Source organism: Scyliorhinus canicula, chromosome 12 (genome assembly GCF_902713615.1).
Source record: "Scyliorhinus canicula chromosome 12, sScyCan1.1, whole genome shotgun sequence".
Taxonomy (NCBI): domain Eukaryota; kingdom Metazoa; phylum Chordata; class Chondrichthyes; order Carcharhiniformes; family Scyliorhinidae; genus Scyliorhinus; species Scyliorhinus canicula.
Genome location: NC_052157.1, coordinates 31,175,721 through 31,197,152, shown reverse-complemented (window position 1 = coordinate 31,197,152; position 21,432 = coordinate 31,175,721). Strand labels below are relative to the sequence as shown.

At 44.7% G+C, this 21,432-nt stretch overlaps 1 protein-coding gene across 4 annotated transcripts in view; it reads right to left on the bottom strand.

Annotated features, from left to right (window-relative positions):
• nedd4a (NEDD4 E3 ubiquitin protein ligase a) overlaps positions 1 to 21,432 on the bottom strand; it is a 168,867-nt gene that overhangs the window by 24,988 nt on the left and 122,447 nt on the right. For all 4 annotated transcript variants that reach the window (XM_038812912.1, XM_038812911.1, XM_038812913.1 and 1 more), the window contains 8 exons: positions 19,789 to 19,839; positions 16,840 to 16,901; positions 11,917 to 12,019; positions 10,400 to 10,557; positions 8,191 to 8,317; positions 6,662 to 6,847; positions 6,093 to 6,155; positions 2,636 to 2,755 (listed from right to left, as the gene is read on the bottom strand). In XM_038812912.1, coding sequence (XP_038668840.1) covers positions 2,636 to 2,755; positions 6,093 to 6,155; positions 6,662 to 6,847; positions 8,191 to 8,317; positions 10,400 to 10,557; positions 11,917 to 12,019; positions 16,840 to 16,901; positions 19,789 to 19,839 — 870 coding nt within the window. The remainder of the gene's footprint in view (positions 1 to 2,635; positions 2,756 to 6,092; positions 6,156 to 6,661; positions 6,848 to 8,190; positions 8,318 to 10,399; positions 10,558 to 11,916; positions 12,020 to 16,839; positions 16,902 to 19,788; positions 19,840 to 21,432) is intronic.

Genomic DNA, 21,432 nt, shown 5'->3' with positions numbered 1-21,432 from the left:
TAGGGCAAGATGGAAGAATGAACAGGGTCGTCTGATTTGTTCTGAATTTTGCTGACAACTAATTTGAGTGGCTTGGTTGTTAAAGTGGGGCCTAGGTTGTTTTACTGGGAAGAAGTTGCATGACGCTCACACCTGTGGGCAGCTGTGTTGACAGTGGAAGGAATGGAAGTCTCCAAGTCCCAGGAGGATGGTAGGAATGCAAAGTTTAGTAAACGGTTACACTTTAAACAGCTTCTTTAATCCCAAGATAAAATGGAGTTTGAGAGGGGGAGGGGGAGAGGCGAGAAAGGTTTTTAAGAGGCTAGCTAATTAGCATTTTTACAAGACCCATGTAATTCGCATTGCAATGCAGATATATTTTTGAGAGGGAAAGAGCCCATAGGAAGCCACTGTAGAATCAGATTACAGATTTTCCTAAAGATATCCCTGAATCTTTCAGACAAGGCGGTCTTAAGAAACCAAGAGGGGAAAGAGAAACCAAGACTGGGGGGGGGGGGGGGGGGGGGGGGGGGGGGGGCGGGGTGCAGAGAGGGGGAAGCAGCAAATTTCCATCATTCACTGCAATGCATGGGTGGGAGCAACCAAGGTCATGGTGGTTTTAATGAAGCTGGATGATTCGCTTAGCGATAGAAGAAGAGATCTCGACGTTAAAGTCATTTGAAGGGTTAGAAGGTGGAAAAGGGAAAGGGAGCCAAGAATCACTTTAGCCTGATCTCTGGAAAATTAAGTATCCACAGGGACAAAAGTAATGTATAACCATGGTGGGTGAACATTGATCATTTTAATGTTAAATATGGGCTCTTTTCTGCAGTTTAGAATATAGGTTGCCGACTGAAAGTGTTTAGTCATCAGAATTGCTTTTAGTTTGTTACAGTAAAAGTTTTAAAACTTGCAACTCTTGAAGTTGGGTTACTGGGAATTTGATTTTAAAACAAAGGTTATCAATCTCTTTGGAGATCTCACAAGTAACAAAAATAAACTGATTTGCATAAAAAGCGATTCAATTGAGGAACATACGAGGTAAGTTAGTAAAGAGCTGGAGTGTTGGATACAGAAAATGTGTAATGTCTTCTCATGTTCTGATATTTGGTACAAGAGCAGCAAGCAACCATGGGATTTACTGCAGAGAAATGGTACTTTAGAAGTCATCTGTTGAGATAGTTCAACTGCACAAGCTATATTATAAAGGTACAATTGTAAAAATATACCTCAACAAAATACATCACCAAGTCGATATAAACATACCAAAATATTTTAATAAGTCTTAGCTGGTAAGTAATTCTAGTTCTTGGAGCCAATCATTTGTGTATAGCAGCATAATGATTCTGGTTTTGGACTAGTGACTCAAAAAATCTGCCTTCAGGTTGCGAACTTCAATTCAATAAATCGGTGGGATAGGACTACAGAGAGTGGCTTTGGAAGCTGCCAAACTGTCACGGGAGCCCAACTGGTCCACTAGTGTCCATCAAGGAAAGGAATCTGTCACCACTATCACGTTGGACATGGGACTCTAGTTCCACGCTACACATTCAGCTCATGCCGCCCTCTGAATTCGACGAGTAAACCAAGGCAGTCCACCATTACACTCTCAGGGCAACTCAGAATGGGCAATAAATTGGCCTTGCCAAAAATCAGCCACATATCTATTTTTTTTGAAAAAATACTTTGGCTCATTTACTGATCAACAAATCCATGTATCTTCTGGAGACAGGACCAAAATGTAACATGAGCATTTAAAATGGTTTGGTTTCTTAAAAGAAAAACAACAACAAACAGCTCCACATTCTTTATAGCCACTTCTCTAAAACTTTGTGCAATACATGCGACCAGCCATGTGCTCGAATGTATGGTGGTAGTTTAAAGAACAGTTGGTTCAATCTGGGCTCTGTTCCAATTGATTACATGACAGAGCTCGCCAATCACTTAGGGTAATCATGAAAATTAGCCCAGTAATTCTGGCAGTAGGAAAAACAAATTTGAATCTCAGTTTCACAACTTGTTGGCTGGACCATCTCGGGGGGGGGAATTACCATGGCAGAACAAGCGATCTGTTCTTGCTGGCTGTGATGTCGGAGAGGAGGAAGGGGAGAAGGCAGGGAATTTTAGAAGCTAAATCCTGAACTCTATACAGCATCTGATTGAAAGACTACACTCACAGCGACAATGGTAAAGTTTGTAACTCTGTTTGGGAAACCTACTGCCTACATCAACAAACCATAATGAAATGAAATGAAAATCGCTTATCGTCACAAGTAGGCTTCAAATGAAGTTACTGTGAAAAGCCCCTAGTCGCCACATTCCAACGCCTGTTCGGGAGGCTGGTACGGGAATTGAACCGTGCTGCTGGCCTGCCTTGGTCTGTTTTTAAAGCCAGCGATTTAGCCCTGTGCTAAACCAGCCCCTGTTGTTTTAAATGCCAAAATAACTGCTATGTTTCAAACAATGTGCAAATTTACTAACAGTAAGCCAGCATTTTCATTCAGTTCATAATCCTTCTTCAATCTAAGAAATAAGTCTGTGCATGAAATCATCCATCAGTTACAAGTTTCCTTAATTTCACCATGTTGATAAAACGAAATTTGCCCCTCGGGTCCCTCAAGCATAATCTGGTTATCTGTTTAAAAAAAACACTTGCCTGCATGACAGGTCGTGTCCAACTGGTGGTTCGATTATTGTGGTTGACATAATAAGTTCTTCCTTTGTCGTCCTTCTTAACTTCCCAGCCCGGCGGCAATCCCACAGAAGTGGGTAAAATCTAGCACAGACAAAATGTAACCCAACAACATAAAAGAATCACCAAAGATAGAAAAGTTTTGATTTGCTTGCATGCTTTAAAATGTTAAATTTCCATTTGAAAAATGGGATTTATTTCAAACAACAAGGGCATGGTTTTTGGATTCTGCGATTCTCTGCCCCCCCCCCCCCCCCCCCCCCCCCCCGAAAGCGGCACACTAATGGAGTACTCCTCGCAGAGTATCCAGCACTCGAGGCCATTGTCAGAGGCCCGCCTGCTATTCTCAGCCCCCGATTGGCCGAATTCCCAATGGCGTATTTCTAATGAGGTCCCAGCTGTTCGGGAAACTTGCGAGGCAGCTGCGGATTCAGTCCGCGGCCGCCACAGTCAGGGGCGGATCGATCATTGGGGCCTCATTCAGGACTGGGGTATTTTTGAGCGGGCGGTCCGGGTCGGGCATGTGGCCGATGCGGGGCACTATTTCCACGGTCTGAGCCCGTCATGGATCACAGCGCGGCCGCTGAAGGCTGCAACCGTGCGCATGTGCAGCCTCTGACGTGAAAGTGCGGGGGGGGGGGGGGGGGGGGCGTATCGGCAGCTGGAGTAGCTGCCTGCTAGCCCCCTGCAGGGCTGTGAATTGGTGGCCTTTTGACGCCAGTTTTTCTGCCGTAAAAGTCCAGTGTTTTCACGACAGCGTGGGGACATAGTCCCTGAAACGGAGAATCCAGCCTGATTTCCAGAAATTCACATACACTTAAGTATCATAAAACCCATCAACACTGCAGCTGCTGGCTTTCGAAAATGAAAAACAGTTGTGATGATCACACCAAGGGTGTGCCTGGAGGCCGGACATTGCCCCCCGGCAGTGCTAGAGGGGTACCTCTCCCCCAATGGGGGAAGGGAACTTCCCCTAGTGTGTGTGTGTGTGGGTGGGAGGGTGTGAAGAAAGGAAAGAAGGGTGCAAGGGAGTGTCCCCCTCCCCCCCTATACTTCTGTGGTTGGGAAGAGAGGGGGGTCCACCGTGGCCGTGGGAGATGGGGTGAGAGCAGGATTATGTTTCTCGCAGGTAGAGGCCTCCTTTTACGATAGAGCACCGATCTCTGTGGAGCCAGGCTTGCCGGTTCTATCAGGCCCCACCCCGCCCGAGTGACAACGCAAACCATGCCTCCCGCTTTTTATTAACAGAGTCAGAAGATCTGGACATTATATCAATGCATATTGCTGTTTTAATCTAGTTTATATGTTTATCACAGCAGTTTCACCTTGGTACTCTCAGGAGATAGGAACATAGGACTTAAGAGCAGGAGTTGGCCATTCAGGCCTTTGAGCCTTCTCCAGACCCCCGTAGACTCACAATGGGAAGCGCATGCATAGATTTTAAAATAAATTTAAAACCCCCATCGTGGATCTAATTAAAACAACCCACAGAAACTTACCAGGAACTTACAAGGTCTTGCTGTCTGCACCCCATCTGCCGCACGCGCTTGCACCCTGCGCTGCACGTCAGTTTCAAAGGCAAGGCTGTGTGAGCTGCTCTTCTCTCACTGAATCTCAGTGAGAGAGGAGCAGCCGGCAGTGTCAATTTCAGCGGCCGGCTCACTTTAATCCGGAGAGGGAAGCTGACAGTTGGGGTCCATAAGCCCCCCCCGGCGTATATCACGAACCGCGGTATTGCGGAGCGCGGTATAACGGGGGACTACTGTACCAGGGAACATAGGTTTAAGGTGCGAGGGGGAAGGTTTAGTGGAGATGTGCAAGTCAAATTTTGTCACGGAGGGTGGTGAGTGCTGCCGGCGGGGGGGGGATATACGATAGCAGCGTTTAAGAGGCATTGTGACGAATACATGAATAGGCTGGGAATAGAGGGAATGGACCCAGAGGTGCGGAAAGTTTTAGTTTAAACAGGCATTATGATCAGCACAGGCTTGGAGGGCCGAAGGGGGTGTCCCTGTGCTGTTCTTTGTTCCCCGGACTTCCTCATCTATCAAAATTCTATCCAACTCTGAATTTAAGTTCAATGACTCAGCCTCCACCGCTTTGTGGAAGAAAATTCCACATAGTAAAGACCCTCAGGAAAAAAAAAAACTTTGTTTCTTTTGAAATGGATTCTGCTCAGCTGCTAACTGGGTTGATTCTTTTAAAACCATTGGTGACGAAACTCCATTAAGCCTTTGAAGAAATGTTACGTACAGGTTCGGATATGTGCTATGGCACTGCCCACTGGATGTCAGGTGATACACCACTGTCAGTAATAACTGGCTGGCAGGAGTATTTGAAATGAAAAATGAAAATCGCTTATCGTCACAAGTAGGCTTCAAATGAAGTTAGAAGTTACTGTGAAAAGCCCCTAGTCGCCACATTCCGGCGCCTGTTCGGGGAGGCTAGTACGGGAATTGAACCGTGCTGCTGGCCTGCCTCGGTCTGCTTTCAAAGCCAGCGATATAGCCCTGTGCTCAACCAGCCCCCCAGGGAGTGCACATGATATCACCCTGCTGAATTGCAGCTGTTTTTAAAAGTTCCGATTAGGAAACAAAAGCTCGTCAGTTATTAATTACTTTTTAGTCCGGGAATGTCAGAACCAGATTTTAAGACACCGTTGACTTCTACCAAATTAGGTGGTCAAGGGCAGCACGGTGGCGCAGTGGGTTAGCCCTGTTGCCTCACGGCGCCGAGGTCCCAGGTTCGATCCCGGCTCTGGGTCACTGTCTGTGTGGAGTTTGCACATTCTCCCCGTGTTTGCGTGGGTTTCGCCCCCACAACCCAAAGATGTGCAGAGTAGGTGGATTGGCCACGCTAAATTGCCCCTTAATTGGAAAAAATTAATTGGGTACTCTAAATTTAAAAAAAAAAAATTAGGTGGTCAAGATGAACCCGACTACCGAGCTTGCCAAAGGGTCCAGAGTTCTGGAAATTATCCAATTTCAATAGCAAATTTAAGTGCCATGAGCGTTAATCATTGGGAACGATATCTAATGAGGAACACAAATCAAACCATTTTTCTGCTAATATCAAAGGCGATTAAAAAGCTTCAACCAAAGGTAGGTTTTACCCAAGCAATATTAAAAATGTCAAACAGGCCAAAGAAAAGATGTATTGTTTTTTTTCCCTCCCGCATTGATACCATCCTTGTACAGGGCAATGGCGGAAGAAGAAAGTGCGCGCAGCAGGGGATCTTGTGTTCAGTAGGGATGGTGACTAGAATCTGATCAGGACGGCTCCAAATATCACAATATCCTTAAACGAATGCCCTTGGGGTGTTTTCTCCTAACGAGTAACAGAATATTTCCCCAAAATATTAAGTAGTTGTGCACATTGACACATTTTGTTTCATAAGGAAAAAGGAAACGGTGAAACTTACAACTGGCAGCACGGGCTGTTCCTCCAGAATAGTTTGGGAACTCCCTCGTCGACTGGAATGACTCTTTGAGAAAGTAAAACAGAACATTCAAAATAATTGGCATGGAAATTTTTTTTCTTTACAAACACCGTTACTCAGTGCAACTGAATTGGAAGGACAAATGGGTGGAAATGGGGACAAGGTTGAACAAATACAAACGAAAATGCAATTTTCCATAGTCAGAGACCAAAATATAGCCCCATGGACATCACGCTAAACCAAATGATTCTGATTAAATCTGTGTTCAGTGCGACATTGAATAATGTTGAAGCGTGCTGTACATTTATCCCACTGTTTCAAATATGCAAACTGTATCACCGAGACCTGCCAGGCTCTCGCTGCTCAATTCCAACAAATGGGTATGCCTCATTCATTCAATTCAAATTCATCACCTCTAGCATGATGCAGGGAGACACTGTCAACTTTCATCTAAGGCTTGAGGAATTTAAGCGGCACAAACGTTTTAATTACGACAAGACTGAAACCAAATGTTAACATGCACTTAAATGGCAAGAGGCTTTTTCACTTACGGAGCAGGAGCTGCGTCGATCTGAAACCGTGCACCCAGAAGCTTGAAAACGCCTGCTTAGTTCCTCTGCGAGTTGATTTTGCAAGTCAAAACCTGCATTCGGTCCTGTAGGTGTGTGGGGAGGCGGGGGTGACTGAGGGTTGCAGCCACTGACTGCAGTTTCATCATCCGTTATAACTTCCCAGCTCTGTTAAGAGTTTTAAAAAGTCATTGCGTTCTTTTTCCAAACCAATTCTTCATCTCAGCTTACCTTAAGCACAACAGCCGTGTACGGTTGTATTTCATTTTATTTAAAAAAGGGAATAGCAGTCCGGTGGTGGCGGCTACCCTCAAGATTTGGGGGCAGTGGAGGCGACATGGGGGGGAAGTGGGGGGCTCGATGGAGGCTCCGCTAAGGGGGAACCACCAGTTTGTACCGGGGAACATTGATGGGGGGTTCCTGGGGTGGCACAGGGCGGGCATCAGAAAGCTGAGGGACCTGTTCATTGACGGGAGGTTTGCGAGCCTGGGAGAGTTGGAGGAGAAATTTGAGCTCCCCTCGGAGAACATGTTCAGGTACCTGCAGGTAAAGGCGTTTGCTAGGCGGCAGGTGGAGGGATTCCCTTTGCTGCCCGCGAGGGGGTTGAGGGACAGGGTGCTTTCGGGGGTCTGGGTCGTGGATGGGAAGGTATCTGATATCTACAAGGTAATGCAGGAGGTGAAGGAGGCGTCAGTAGAGTAGCTAAAGGCTAAGTGGGAGGGGGAGCAGATCGAGGATGGGACATGGGCAGATGCACTGGAGAGGGTTAACTCTTCCTCATGTGCGCGGCTTAGCCTCATCCAATTCAAGGTGCTGCACCGGGCCCATATGTCCGGAACTAGGATGAGTAGGTTCTTTGGGGGCGAAGACAGGTGTGTCAGGTGTTCGGGGAGTCCAGCGAACCATGCCCATATGTTCTGGGCATGCCCGGCACTGGAGGAGTTCTGGAAGGGGGTGGCAAGGGTGGTAGGATCCAGGGTCAAGCCAAGCTGGGGACTCGCGATTTTTGGGGTTGCGGTGGAGCCGGGAGTGCAGGAGGCGAGAGAGGCCGGTGTTTTGGCCTTAGCATCCCTAGTAGCCTGGCGGAGGATCTTGCTACAGTGGAAGGATGCGAGACCCCCAAGCGTGGAGACCTGGATCAATGACATGACGGGATTTATTAAGCTGGAGAAGGTCAAATTTGCCCCGAGAGGATCGGTACAAGGGTTCTTTAGGCCGTGGCAGCCTTTCCTCGATTTCCTGGCTTAATGATAGGGAACTAGGTCAGCAGCAGCAGCAACCGAGGGTGGGGGGGGGGGGCGTTGACTATGTTTATTTAATTTAATTTATTTTCAAGTTCTCTTGTTGTTTACAGGGTTAGGGGGGCTAGATATATGCGTTGGTACGGTCTTGGGGTGTTATGCTTATTATGTTGTTTTATTGTTGTTTGTTACTGTTTGTTGTTATATATTTTGTAAAAAATTTTCAATAAAAATTATTTTTTAAAAAAAGGGAATACCATTGAAACTCACATCTGGAGAATCCCGGTTGTTTTCAGGAGTTTCAGTTTCTTCTGAGATCTGTCTCCGTGTACTATATACACGCTGTGCCTCCAGCTGGATGTTATTTCGACAACGGTTTATGTCAGATGCGTTGTCCCTGTGGGGGAATTATGGATAACTTCTTGTAAAGCAAAGGCTCTGGCTGTCTTTCCCCCAAACAATTCCAACACACATCGTTTTTCCTTTCAATACCAAATAGTTTTGGATTTGGAATTTAATCACTCCCAATAAACGCAAAAACCTAGCTTTTCAATCAGAAGTGATATTTTAGAGTTGCCTGAAACAGCAGCAACGGAGCATCAAGTCCCCTCGTTCAATGCTCAAAGCAGACCTCCTGTCCATTTAACTTTTAATTCTTTCAAAATGACCCAAGCTGCATATACATCTTTGTGCAAATCAGATAACTCTGGGCGGCACGGTGGCACAGTGGTTAGCACTGCTGCCTCACAGTGCCAGGGACCCAAGTTCAATTCCGACCTCGGATTACTGTCTGTGCGGAGACTGCATGTTCTTCCCTTGTCTGTGTGGGCTTCATCCAGGTGCTCCAGTTTCCTCCCACAGTCAAAAATGTGCAGGCTAGGTGGATTGATCATGCTAAATTGCACTTAAATGTCCAAAGATTGGGTGGGGTTACAGTGATAGGGCAGAGGGTTGGGCCTAGGCAGGGTGGTCTGTAGAAGGGTCGGTGCAGACCTGATGGGCCAAATGGCCTCCCTCTGCATTGGAGGGCTTCTATGATTCAATGAAGTCAGCTAACAGGAGCCAGACCTTTGTAGTGCAGATTCGATCTCTCACCCTTAATCTTCTAACCTTCTCAATGAAGCATTCAACACACGAGTAGATACCATGCGAGACAAAAGCAGAGAAAAAAACCAATTGAAATCACTGGAGTTCACGAGCAAACTTAAACAAGGACCATTCGTATGAAAGTCTGAGAATACACTACTGTAGCTATTGGTTTCCAATTATTGCTCGTGATGTGGACTTCAAAAGCTCAAGTGAAAACGTGCCTTATGCTGCAAGTCTGAGAAAGTTGGGGGTCAGAAATGTTCCAATTTACTCCTAGACTTGGTGAACGTATCTCAGGCAGGTAGGCAGCTGGGGTACAAGAGGTGCCGTGTGAAACTATATCGCCATTTCTTCACTTTTGCTGGGTCAAAATCCAGGAACTACATCCCTAACAGCGCTGGTAATGTACCTGCACAGCATGAATCGTAGCGACTCATGGTGGCGGCTCACCACCACTTTCTCCAGGGCAATTAGGGATGGGTAATAAACGCTGGCCCAACTAACAATGCCCACATCCCACGATGGAATGCATTAAAGATAAACATGACTCAAATATCAAGTGCGTTAAGGCACAGTTCAAAGCAGTCCCTCAGAACTCAGCAGTACACATTCCAATAACACAGGGGAACAGGATCTCACTTTTCCTTCTCCTGATTATCACTTCACCTGCAAAGCTGGCTACTGAAAAGGAGACAAAATGCAAATTAATGGATGCTAACAGCATCCAACGATAACTAAATAAATAAACACTATGCTCTAGGTTTCAAGGTCATCAGGAAGCAAATGCCACCTTTTCCAAGTTGCATCTCTTTAATGAGGGGAGGCGGTGTTATAGTGGTATTGTCGCTGGACTAGTAATCCAGAAACACAGGATAATTATCTGGGGATTCGATTTTGATTCTTACCACGAGACATGATGGAATTTGAACTCAATAAAATATCTGGAATTAAATGTCTAATTATGACCATGAAACCATTGCGAGTTGTCGCAAGAACCCATCCGGTTCAATAATAATAATAATAATAATTAGTATTATTATTATTATTATTATTAATAGCTTATGGTCACAAGTAGGCTTTAGGGAAGGAAATCTGCCGTCCTTGCCTGGTCTACATGTGACTCCAGACTCCTGTGACACCCATATCCCATGAACGAATAACATTTTTAAAAAATCATCTCTAGACTAACCCAAGTATCTTTGGCAATACATTATGCAGGGCCATCAGCTACACCATAGAGGCCAATCTAACAGCTATTTTTGGAAATTGCAACATTGAATGGCTGCAGAGCAGAATTATTTTTCAGACTACACTAACTATGTGGACTTCAATTCCAGCCCTATTGGAGTGCCCTCCGTTTATAAATGCAGTGAAGTTCTGGAAGACATACTGCGAACTTGGTCGAATCCACTGTGTTGTTCTGGTTTCGTGGTTGACAAAGTACGTTCGCCCCAGATTATCCTGCTTCTCTTCCCAGCCGTTGGGCAATGCAGGAGGTAATTGGCTGTGGACAGTCACGCTCTGTTGGTCCAGAAGTTCCCAGCCAGGCTGCAGGAAAAGCAACGTAAGAGTGTATAGAAGTAATCATTGAGGCCCAATGTAATATTTCAACATTAAATAAAAAACACAGCAGCTGTTATCCAGTGTACAAATGACAAATTATTACAGGGCTCGAGAAACTTGGTCTTCTCGTCACTTAAAAAACTGCACACTTCAAAAAGTACATGTAAATCAACAGTGACGCGTTTAAATATCTTAAAAGCTGAATTATAAATGATCTGGTCTTTAGGTTTTATTTAAGCTGTTGCCTGAAGACCAAAATACACAGTCTATTCCTTCTAATATAATCTGCAATTTGTTCAGGTAGCTGTTTTTTGTGTCCATTTAATGCTCTATTGTAAGAAATAATTCCTGCGCACAGAAAGGACAAGTTGCACATTTGCAGCAAAACACCCCCAGAAGAAAAGAAACAAAAATGAGATGACTCACTCTGGATTGTTCCTGCGCATCTCCTACAGCTAAACGCACAGATGTTTGCAAATACATGAAATGCCTGTTGACTAGACTAGAAAATGGTGTTTGCATTCAGAAGGAAATTAAGACAGGAAATTAAAAATGAGTGGGTGGGATGGGCAGCACGGTGGCGCAGTGGGTTAGCACAGCTGCCCCATGGCGCCGAGGTCCCAGGTTCGGTCCCGGCTCTGGGTCACTCTCCATGTGGAGTTTGCACATTCTCCCCGTGTTTGCATGGGTTTTGCCTCCACAACCTAAAGATATGCAGGCTAGGTGGTTTGGCCACGCTAAATTGCCCCTTACTTGGAAAAAATGAATTGGGTACTCTAAATTTAAAATAAAATGAGTGGGACGGGAGGGGAGTAGTGGTGGTGGGGAGAGAGAGAGAGAGGTGGAAAAGAGGTGGCGATAAGAAACAAAGGAAAACTTGCAATAAGAACCTTGGATTGCTCAATCTCATTAAAAAGAGCTATATAAATGTGAGTTACTGTTGCAACACTTCACAGAAGTGCGAAGAGCAAATTGATTTTTTTAAAATAAAAGATTTTACTTGTAAAACATGGTAAATATTCCAGTGGCATGTGCCCAGACCAGTGTTGCGGCTTGATTTAAAAAAAACAATTCATCAGGAGCAGATGGTTTGCATAGCAGGGTGCAAGCGGGAGCGATGAAAAAGCAACAATCAGCAGGAAAAAAAAATGATACCCACGACAATCCTTCCTTGTTCCTGTTTGTGGGCACACCTATGTTGACAACGCAAAAAATAAAAATTCAAAACAGCAATTTAAAAAGACCAAAGGGAACTGAAATGGTAAAACGGCTTTTCTCACAATTCAGTCCAAAAGAGGAAAAAATGTAGAGAGTAACCAGAAAATCTCAATTTGTTACACTTACCTCCAATTCATCAGCCTGCTCGGTGTTATCTTCTTCAGAAGCATTACTCTTGGGCAGATAGGTCATCTTTAAACGAAGATGGCCCTTAACCCTAGATTTATGGCTACAGAAAATACAGAAAATGCAGTAATTAATAGTAATCAAGCAATTTTGGTCCAAATACAGATGATATTCAAGGGGGGGGGGGGGGGGGGGGGGGGGGAGAATCAGAATAAATCCTGTTTTTCCGTAGTTGCGCTGTCCCTTTTAAAAACAAAAGGTTTCTAGATATTACTGCTATAATCACAAAGCGAGCTTCACTGTGGATTATGAAGGCCGCCTCTCAATCTAGAAAATCATTTCTATCTTGGCAATTCCCAGAGCACGATGAAAACTTTAATAAATAACTACCTTGGCTTTAAACACACATGTAGGAGCAATTAATCAGAGAGTGTGCCAAGATTTCTGCCAACGATGTTACTTCGGGGGGAGCGAAATGAATAATGGTAGTTCAGACTCTGTGCTGAATAGATTGAAAGTGGGTAGACAGCAGTTCCTGATGGCATTTAAATTTGATGGCAACTTAAGTTATCTTGAGAGTCATGAAACTAGCACCATGGCCTAGATCCAGGATTCAGTATTGTAATGCATTCCAGTTTGGTTTTGAATTTAATTCCAAGTGCAACAGTAGAATGTTGAGACCTTTTGAGACTATGCTACCGTCCTTTGAGCAGCACGGTAGCATAGTGGTTAGCACAATTGCTTCACAGTTCCAGGGGCCCAGGTTCGATTCCCGACTTGGGTCGCTGCCTGTGCGGAGTCTGCACGTTATCCCCGTGTGTGCGGGTTTCCTCCGGGTGCTCCGGTTTCTTCCCACAGTCCAAAGATGTGCAGGTTAGTGGATTGGCCATGCTAAATTGCCCTTAGTGTCCAAAATTGCCCTAAGTATTGGGTGGGGTTACTGGGTTATGGGGATAGGGTGGAGGTTTGGGCTTGGTTTGCGTGCTCTTTCCAAGAGCCGGTGCAGACTCGATGGGCCGAATGGCCACCTTCTGCACTGTACATTCTCTATGTTTTTTTCATGTTTCAAATGACTGACTTGGGAGGAAAAGGTGGTGACACCAGTCATTTGAGTCATTATGTTAGTTAAATAAGGGCAGCAGGGTAGCATGGTGGTTAGGATAAATCCTTCACAGCTCCAGGGTCCCAGGTTCGATTCCCGGCTGGGTCACTCTCTGTGTGGAGTCTGCACGTCCTCCCCCTGTGTGCGTGGGTTTCCTCCGGGTGCTCCGGTTTCCTCCCACAGTCCAAAGATGTGCGGGTTAGGTGGATTGGCCATGCTAAATTGCCCGTAGTGTCCTAATAAAAGTAAGGTTAAGGGGGGGGGGGGTTGTTGGGATACGGGTATAGGGTGGATACGTGGGTTTGAGTGGGGTGATCATGGCTTGGCACAACATTGAGGGCCGAAGGGCCTGTTCTGTGCTGTACTGTTCTATGTTCTATGTTCTATGTATACTATGCACCGCACAATGTATATTATGCACCACATAGTTACCTTTTCCTGCAGGGTCATTTGCCCACAGGTAAATAAGTAATGAAGCATCTGCACAAAACATTTGAGTAAGTTGCAGTTAGGTCATTGGTTTGGCGACTTTAAGCAGTGAGGGGCTCAGCCACACAGACCAGTGAGGTTTAGAGCTTAATCCCTCTTTTGTGCTGAGTTAGCAGATCACAGCCAGGGCGGCGGTAGGAGCATTTCTACAGGTTTCCACTATCCTCCTGGCTCAAGCGAACCTGAAAGGCCTATGATTTCTACTATCCAAGAGCCTTTGCTGGAAGTGCACAGGTCAAGGATTGGGTCCAGCTGTGCCGGATTTCACATTCTGGATCGCACACCAACATCTGCACATGGTACAAAGAGGCATCGGTAATTGCCTCGAGGAGGATAGGAAGGGGACACTGGCGCAAGAAAATGCTTATTTTATAGTTTAAAGCAATCTCCTTCCAGCTTGCACAACCTTCATCTCTCTGCACTCCTCCAATTCTGGCCGCTTGCACATCGAAGATTTAATTCACTCTACCCGCTGCCTGCCGTACCTTCAGCTGTCTGAGCCATAAGCTCTGGAATTGCTTTCCTCTGCCTCACCACCTTCATAAATTACTCCTTAAAACCTACTTTTGCCAATACGTTTAGTCACCGGCCTTCAATATCTTGCTGGCCGAGTGTCAAATTCTGTCTGATGGTTCTCCTGTGACGGTTTGTGACATTGAAGTTGCTGTTATGTCAATGCAAGTTTTTGTTGAAGGATTCATGTGGCTGGTCATGTTACAGAAATGACAGGTTGAGGGGCAACAGAATTGGATCTCAGTATATCCAAGACAGAGGTCGATAAGACTTCCAGATCTTAAAGATTTCAAGGGATATGGGGATAACGCTGGAATTTGCTTTTAGGTTAAAAGATCAGCGGTGATCTAGTTAAATGGCGGAGCAGGCTTGAGGGTCCAAATGATCTGCTTCCACTCCTATTTTCTTGGTTTCCTATTCAGCACCTTGAACCTGTTCAAACCTTTATTCTACATGGTTAAAATATTGCTTAAGATACATTAAAAAAAACAAGTCCAGCATTTTACTCACCAAATTGTTCAGTAGTGAGGAGGTTTAATACCTGGCCTGTGCTGAGCTAGCTGATCACAGGGGAAGCATTTAGATGAGCACTTGAAAACGCCGTAGCATAAAAGGCTACGGACCAAGTGCTGGAAATGGGATTCAAATAGATAGGTGCTTGATGGCAGGCACAGAGATGATGAGTCGAAGGGCCTCTTTTTATGCTGTAAAACTAGGATGGGGTACTATCACTGGGTTCAGTTGCCTCCCAGTTTAAGAGGGAGAAGACAGCGGGCATACACACTTCTGAATGCTATCCAGCAATCATTAGCTGTGCATAGAGAGTGAATGAGTTAATTACAGGATCGAGTTCAACTGCAACATTCCTGATCTAGGATCACAGTGGAGCAATTGGTCTCTCGAGCCCGCTTTTCTATTCAATAAGACCATGGTTGACTAGTGACACAATTCAGTCTAACCATCTTGGTCTCTCAACCCTTAGTAGTTTTGATTAACAGAAATCCACATTTAAAATGAACAATTAACCCTATGGGACTGGTACCGTGGAACAGAACTCCAAATTTCTACCGTGTGTAGAAGCGCTTCCTGACCTGTCTTGGTGAAGACAATCTGGAGTCAAAGAAAAACCATCATAAGTATCCTGTTAGGGTGGATCTCCAACCTGTGCCTTGGCGTGGCAGGGAGACCTGCTGGAGTTCTTGACACTTGAAAAGGTCAAATTTGAACTGAGGAGAAGGATGGAGGGGTTCTACAATTCATGGGTGTTATTCATTATGCACTTTCGAGAATTGGATTACACCGAACATTGTTGGGTGGGGGGGGGGGGGGGGGGGACGAGATGCTGGGAGGGTTGGGGGGGACTGTGTGTGTTAATGGTGACTATGGGTGATTCCCGATTCCTTTTTGCCTTAAGTTTATGTTAACATGCGGGGTAATGTTTGGGGTTTGGTGAGAGGATGGGGTCGTGGTTATTGATATGGGAACTGACATTACATTTGTTACTGATTATTGTTTATTGTTGGGTGTAAATTTGGGAGAAAATGTGAAAAAGAAGAATAAAAATATTTTTTAAAACAACCCATCATAAGTGCACCTTATTGCCTATACTCTCGAGTCCTGGATACCCCAATCAACCAAAGCAGTTTCTATCTAGTTACCTCATCAAGTCCCCTTAATATCATTAGATTTTTGATTAAATTACCCTTCCAAACACGGTGGCTAGCACTGCTGCCTCACGTCACCAAGGACCTGGGTTTGATCCCGGCCTCTGGTCACTGCCCGTGTGGAGTTTTCACATTCTCCCCTCGTCTGTGTGGGTTGTACCCCCATAACCCTAAAGGTCAAGTCATGCCGCAGCTTCATAGAACCTTAGATCACACTTGGGTGTTCAATTCTGGTTGAAATTTGACGATAGAGTAGGTTAGGTTGCAAAAGTCCATACGGCATTCTCCAGTCCACAGTTAAAGACTGTCACTATGATAACACAAGTGTGAAAAATAGCCAGTTGAGTGAAGTTGACACCTCACACCCCAAAAGGCCACACCTCAAACAAGAAGTTAATCCTTCAGTTAAGGAATAAACCATCAAGAAAATAAAATCAGGCAAAATGTCAAATCTCCAAGTTTCACATTCAAAAGTGCTTCATTCAAATGGTCTGATAACCAAATTTTTTAAAACAACCAACTCCCTATTTGTCACGTTACCAAAATTTCTCATTTCAAATAATTACTTAATTTTAATGTTTTAGTGCCGAGAAAGGGCTTGGAATTCATTATCAGGATTTAACCCTGCCTGTATCTCAATGGACATGCTAAAATGTGGAACTGTGGACAGGAGTCATTTTCTCCCTTGCACTGGTGGACAGTCGTTTACTGGTCAAGCACCAAGGATACATATGGAAGGCTCCAGTGTGTCTGCGATTTTGCGCGAGTTTGAGATGGTGAATGAGATGGGTTCAGGGTTGACTTCACAAAAGCCAGCGTTTCCTGTAACCTACATTTCTTTACTTAGAAATGCATCCAAAATGTGACGATGTCAAAAACATAACTGACAGTGACAACAACTTTCAAGTGTCTTTATTAACTTTAACGCACCAGCACTAATGGCTTCAGACAGCTTGAAATTAATGTACCAAAGAAATCTCAGCACAACAGATTAAGTTAAGTTGTGATTGGCTACTTTGACTTTTTTGTGCCAGCAACTTCAACAAATCTAAATGGGTATCTAAGTACATCAGCATATACGTAATGATAAAGTATTTCCTGGAATTGAGCTACAGATCGCTGTATATCTATGTTAAACTGAACACTTTCATTTACCTTCTAGGATGAAGAATAAAATCTTTGAATGTATATGGTCTCTCCAGGTTTGGATTTTCAGTCTGCAATTTTAATAAAAGGCATCCATTAATTCTGATATATTTGCTTGTATCCTGATTTTTTATTTCTTTCCATCCAATTACATATTTGCACATATTTGTCTTCAACCAGGAAAGTCCCGCAATCCAACTTGTGGGTTTCTGCACAAAATCTGCCAACAGTACTCTGACAGCCCAAAAGTAACACGCTTAAACCAGGAGATGAAGCAGGCAATGGGTTTTGCTTGATCCCGAGGTACAGTAACCTAGACTCAGTGAAAACCAGCACAGTGCAAGGCGCATCCTAATTAATAGTAAGGGAATCGTTAGGCACCTGCAAGATGGTCTTTACCGTGGCTCCCAGTTGAGCTACAGATATTACAATGGTCCACAGTTTGAACAGAACAAGTCTTTATTCCAGTTAATAAGTTAAATGTCAGGCTTATTTTGCCTGCAAGGTTTAGTTACTTCCTCCCCACATAACTGCCTTACTTGTGACTCAGTAGTAAGTGGATAAGCTAATGGCTAACTTGCCACAGTGAAGGAAAGGGAATGTTGTGTGCTCACCAGACGTTTAAGAGGTGCAGTGCAGCCTCAAGAGTTTTGGGCTGCCTGCCTCAGTCAAAGCTATTTCCCCCCCCCCCCCTGTTTGGCAGAAAAGTAATAATATATCTCGAGCAGCTCAAGGAGGTGAGGGACACGGTCTCTCTACTTATTGAGCCCATGTCAACAATGAGCACATTTATGTCTTGCAAAAGTTACAACTTCAGAAAAGAACCGTCTCTATTATAAGGAGGGCTTCTGGCACAGGGAGTAGGGTCCCCATCTCCGAGCCAGAATCTCCAGGCTCAAGTCCCACTTCAGGATTTGTTGGAAGGAGCAGCACGGTAGCATTGTGGATAGCACAATTGCTTCACAGCTCCAGAGTCCCAGGTTCGATTCCGGCTTGGGTTACTGTCTGTGCGGAGTCTGCACATCCTCCCCGCGTGTGCGTGGGTTTCCTCCGGGTGCTCCGGTTTCCTCCCACAGTCCAAAGATGTGCAGGTTAGGTGGATTGGCCATGATAAATTGCCCTTCGTGTCCAAAATTGCCCTTAGTGTTGGGTGGGGTTACTGGGTTATGGGGATAGGGTGGAGGTGTTGACCTTGGGTAGGGTTCTCTTTCCAAGAGCCGGTGCAGACTCGATGGGCCGAATGGCCGCCTTCTGCACTGTAAATTCTATGATTCTAAGATAGTTCAACCGAGTTGGTAATCATCCTCCTCATCCCTCTGATGTTCTCTAAGAGGGGTGAAAAAAGTGTGCAGAAAGGTAGAAAACAAAGAAACTTCACTAGTTCAACTGGTTTCAATTCCCACCCTCACCCTTTAGCCCAAGAAATATTTGTTCATTTAATTTTTAAATTGTAGTTTGTACTTCCTGGAGTTTAAAGCTGGGAGGAGTTGGTGTTGGGGATTAAAAGGCTGTGATTACTTCTGACTGCAGAATATTTGTTACTGGCCTGGGTTCATTACGTAAAAAAGTATTCTGTTGCTTAACCTCCCGTAACTGATTATGATATTGTTGTCGCTCTTCCACTAATATCATCAATAAAAAAAAAAAATCCTTGGAAATACTCATATGTCAGGCACCATCGGTGGAGAACCAGGCCTCGGTTCCCCTTTCTCAATCCCTCAGTCCCTGTAGAATCTGCTCTGATGACACAAGAGATTCCATAGTGTGCTTCCTTCCCATCAGCCGAGGATTCCCCTCCATTGGTCCCTGATCAAGACTGTTGCCTTTTCCATGTTTCGGAATCTCTGACCCATCCCCATCACCAACTCTCATGATAGGGTCCCCTTGTCCTCCCTTTCCACCTCGGTTGGCAGATCATTCACACTCCTTCCACTGCTCCTACACCTTCCAATAACCTGAGGACCACTTGCAGATGGCCTATTGCCCCAAACCCAAGTCCCACTTTCCTTCCCCAACCTTCTGAGATCCGGCGTGAATTCCGCCATCTAGCTGCAGGAGAAGCAGGTTGCCGGTCTCTCAGGAGTTCACGGAAAACAGAAAACAACATTTTGAAGCAAAGGTGATTACACCACAGGTCAGCAAGGTAGGTGGGAGTCAAAAGACACAAAACCTTGAGGGGGCATCAGAAAGAAGCCTGGGAAGCGGTGGACATAGGGGAGGACAATACGGGCTGAATCATAAAAAGATAGAATGGTCTTCATTTCAGTGAAGTTTAATCTTGGTTTCAAAAGCCATAATCCCAGACTCCAAAGCATAGACACCACTGTCTCTGGAACAAGCAGGCTTAAAATAAATAGATGTTTCCCCTCCCTCCACTGGGACTAGCGGCTAAAGGCAAGAATGCACCATCTAGGAGAGAGTAGTGGCAGGACCAAAAGAGGAGCAATGGGGTGGGAGAGGCGGGAGCATCAGAAGAATAAAAATGGGAAAAACTCAATGCGCTTTCAAAATACATAATGCACATTTATGAGATCCAGTGACATTTACAGATTTTTCACAGGACGGCATGGTAGTACAGTGGTTAGCACTGCTGCTTCACTGCGCCAGGCTCCCAGGTTTGATTCCCGGCTTGCGTCACTGTCTGTGCGGAGTTTGCACGTTCTCCCCATGACTGCGTGGGTTTCCCCCGGGTGCTCCGATTTCCTCCCACAAGTCCCAAAAGACGAGCTATTAGGTAATTTGGGCATTCTGACTTCTCCCTCCGCGCACACGAACAGGCGCCGGGATGTGGCGACAAGGGGCTTGTCACAGTAACTTCATTACAGTGTTAATGTAAGCCTCCTTGTGACAATAAAGATAATTAATTATGCATCATATTTGACAAACGAACACAGAACACCAGGCACAAAAATGTTCTCAAATTTTTTTACACATCCCTTTGCTAGAGTTAAAACTTACCGGGATATGATGAAGTGGGATATCCACCAAGCCCAGAAAATCATCTCTGGTCTATGGAAAATCAAAAGAGAGAAGGGAAAAAAAGAAATTAATAATCTGGTTTAAATTAGGGAAAAAAAAAAGTGTATTTTCTAGACTTGGTTGCCTTGACAGTCCACAATAAACGTTGCTTCAATCAATCAGTCTCAGATACTGTGAACATCGCTCCACTTTGCAACATACAAGGAAGTGAATTCTGTATGCGGTAAACAGCTTACAACAAAATAATTGTTCAGGGCCAAGGTACACAGCAGCAGTATTACATACCTTAATGAGGAAGCCTCTCAACTCACTAATGAAAACGCCACCTCGTCAGGTAACCTGATCATCCTGTGCAGAAAGCCCCTGGATTGGGTGGAATGCTAGTCCTACAGCCCACCCAATGTTACTTCTCATTCAACTTCGATGCAAAGTAAAATCTGGTAGGTTGTAAATCTAACTCATTGCATTCCTGATGGGCAGTTCGAGTTATAAATTTATCTTTCACATGAAAGTACACCCCAAAATATCCCATTTGCCATCCTTCAGCACCATCTATTTTGTCTTGATGGGATTTCAGAACAGAACGGGAAGCACAACTTTATTGGTTAAAATTTCAATTGGGGTGCATCGCCACCGTTAGTTCTAAAAACATTCAAAACATTTTAATTAAAATATGAACAAGAACGCATAGCTAATACCAAAGTCAATCACAAAGTACATTTCAAATATATGCTTTGTCGTGGTTTCACTCCCCTCGGTTCTAAGTGCAGCAAGAGGTCATTGTAAAAATAACATGCTATCCATTAAGTGGCAGCAGTTGTTGCAAGGCAACTGACAATACTCCACTATCAAATTAATCCATCAGGATTACAAGACAAAGGCTGTGATAGAGGTGTCGTGTAGACTTGACATTTTGAAATTGGCAGTGTTAAAACGAAGAAGGAAGGAAATGGACTGTCCTTTAATGTGAATCACTGTTAATGCCGGTCAATATTAGAGTAAACGCTCAAATCGCTAACAAACCACACGGTGATATTAACCTATACCATTAGTCTAAAGGATTTGTTTTTAATGGTTGCACGGTGGTTATCACAGTTGCCTCAGTGCCAGGGTTCAATTCCAGCCTCGGGTCACAGTCTGTGTGGAGTTTGCACATTCTCCCCGTGTCTATGTGGGATTCCTCCCATTATCCAAAAATGAGCAGGTTAGGTGGATTGGCTAGGCTAAATTGCCCCTTAGTATCCAAAAAAGACATGTAGGTTAGATTAAGGGGCTAATGGGATAGCGCAGGGGAGTGAGCTTGGGTGAAGTACTCTTTCAGAAGGTAGGTGCAGTCTCGATGGGCCAAATGGCCTCCTTCTGCACTGTTGGGATTCTATGATTCTATGAATGCTGCATACTTATTGATCCATATCTTTAGATTCAATATTAAAATGGTAGAGTCTGGATGTAAAACTGTACTTGGCATTAAATGGCTCCAGTTGGTAGGAAGTTAATGAAGTCACCTGTAGAATAAGTCATTGTTGCAAAGAACAGTTCACACAACTTAAGTCACTATGAACTCACAAATTAGTAGTAGGTGCAGACCGTTTGGCCCCTCAAGCAAGCCACCCCACGATTCAA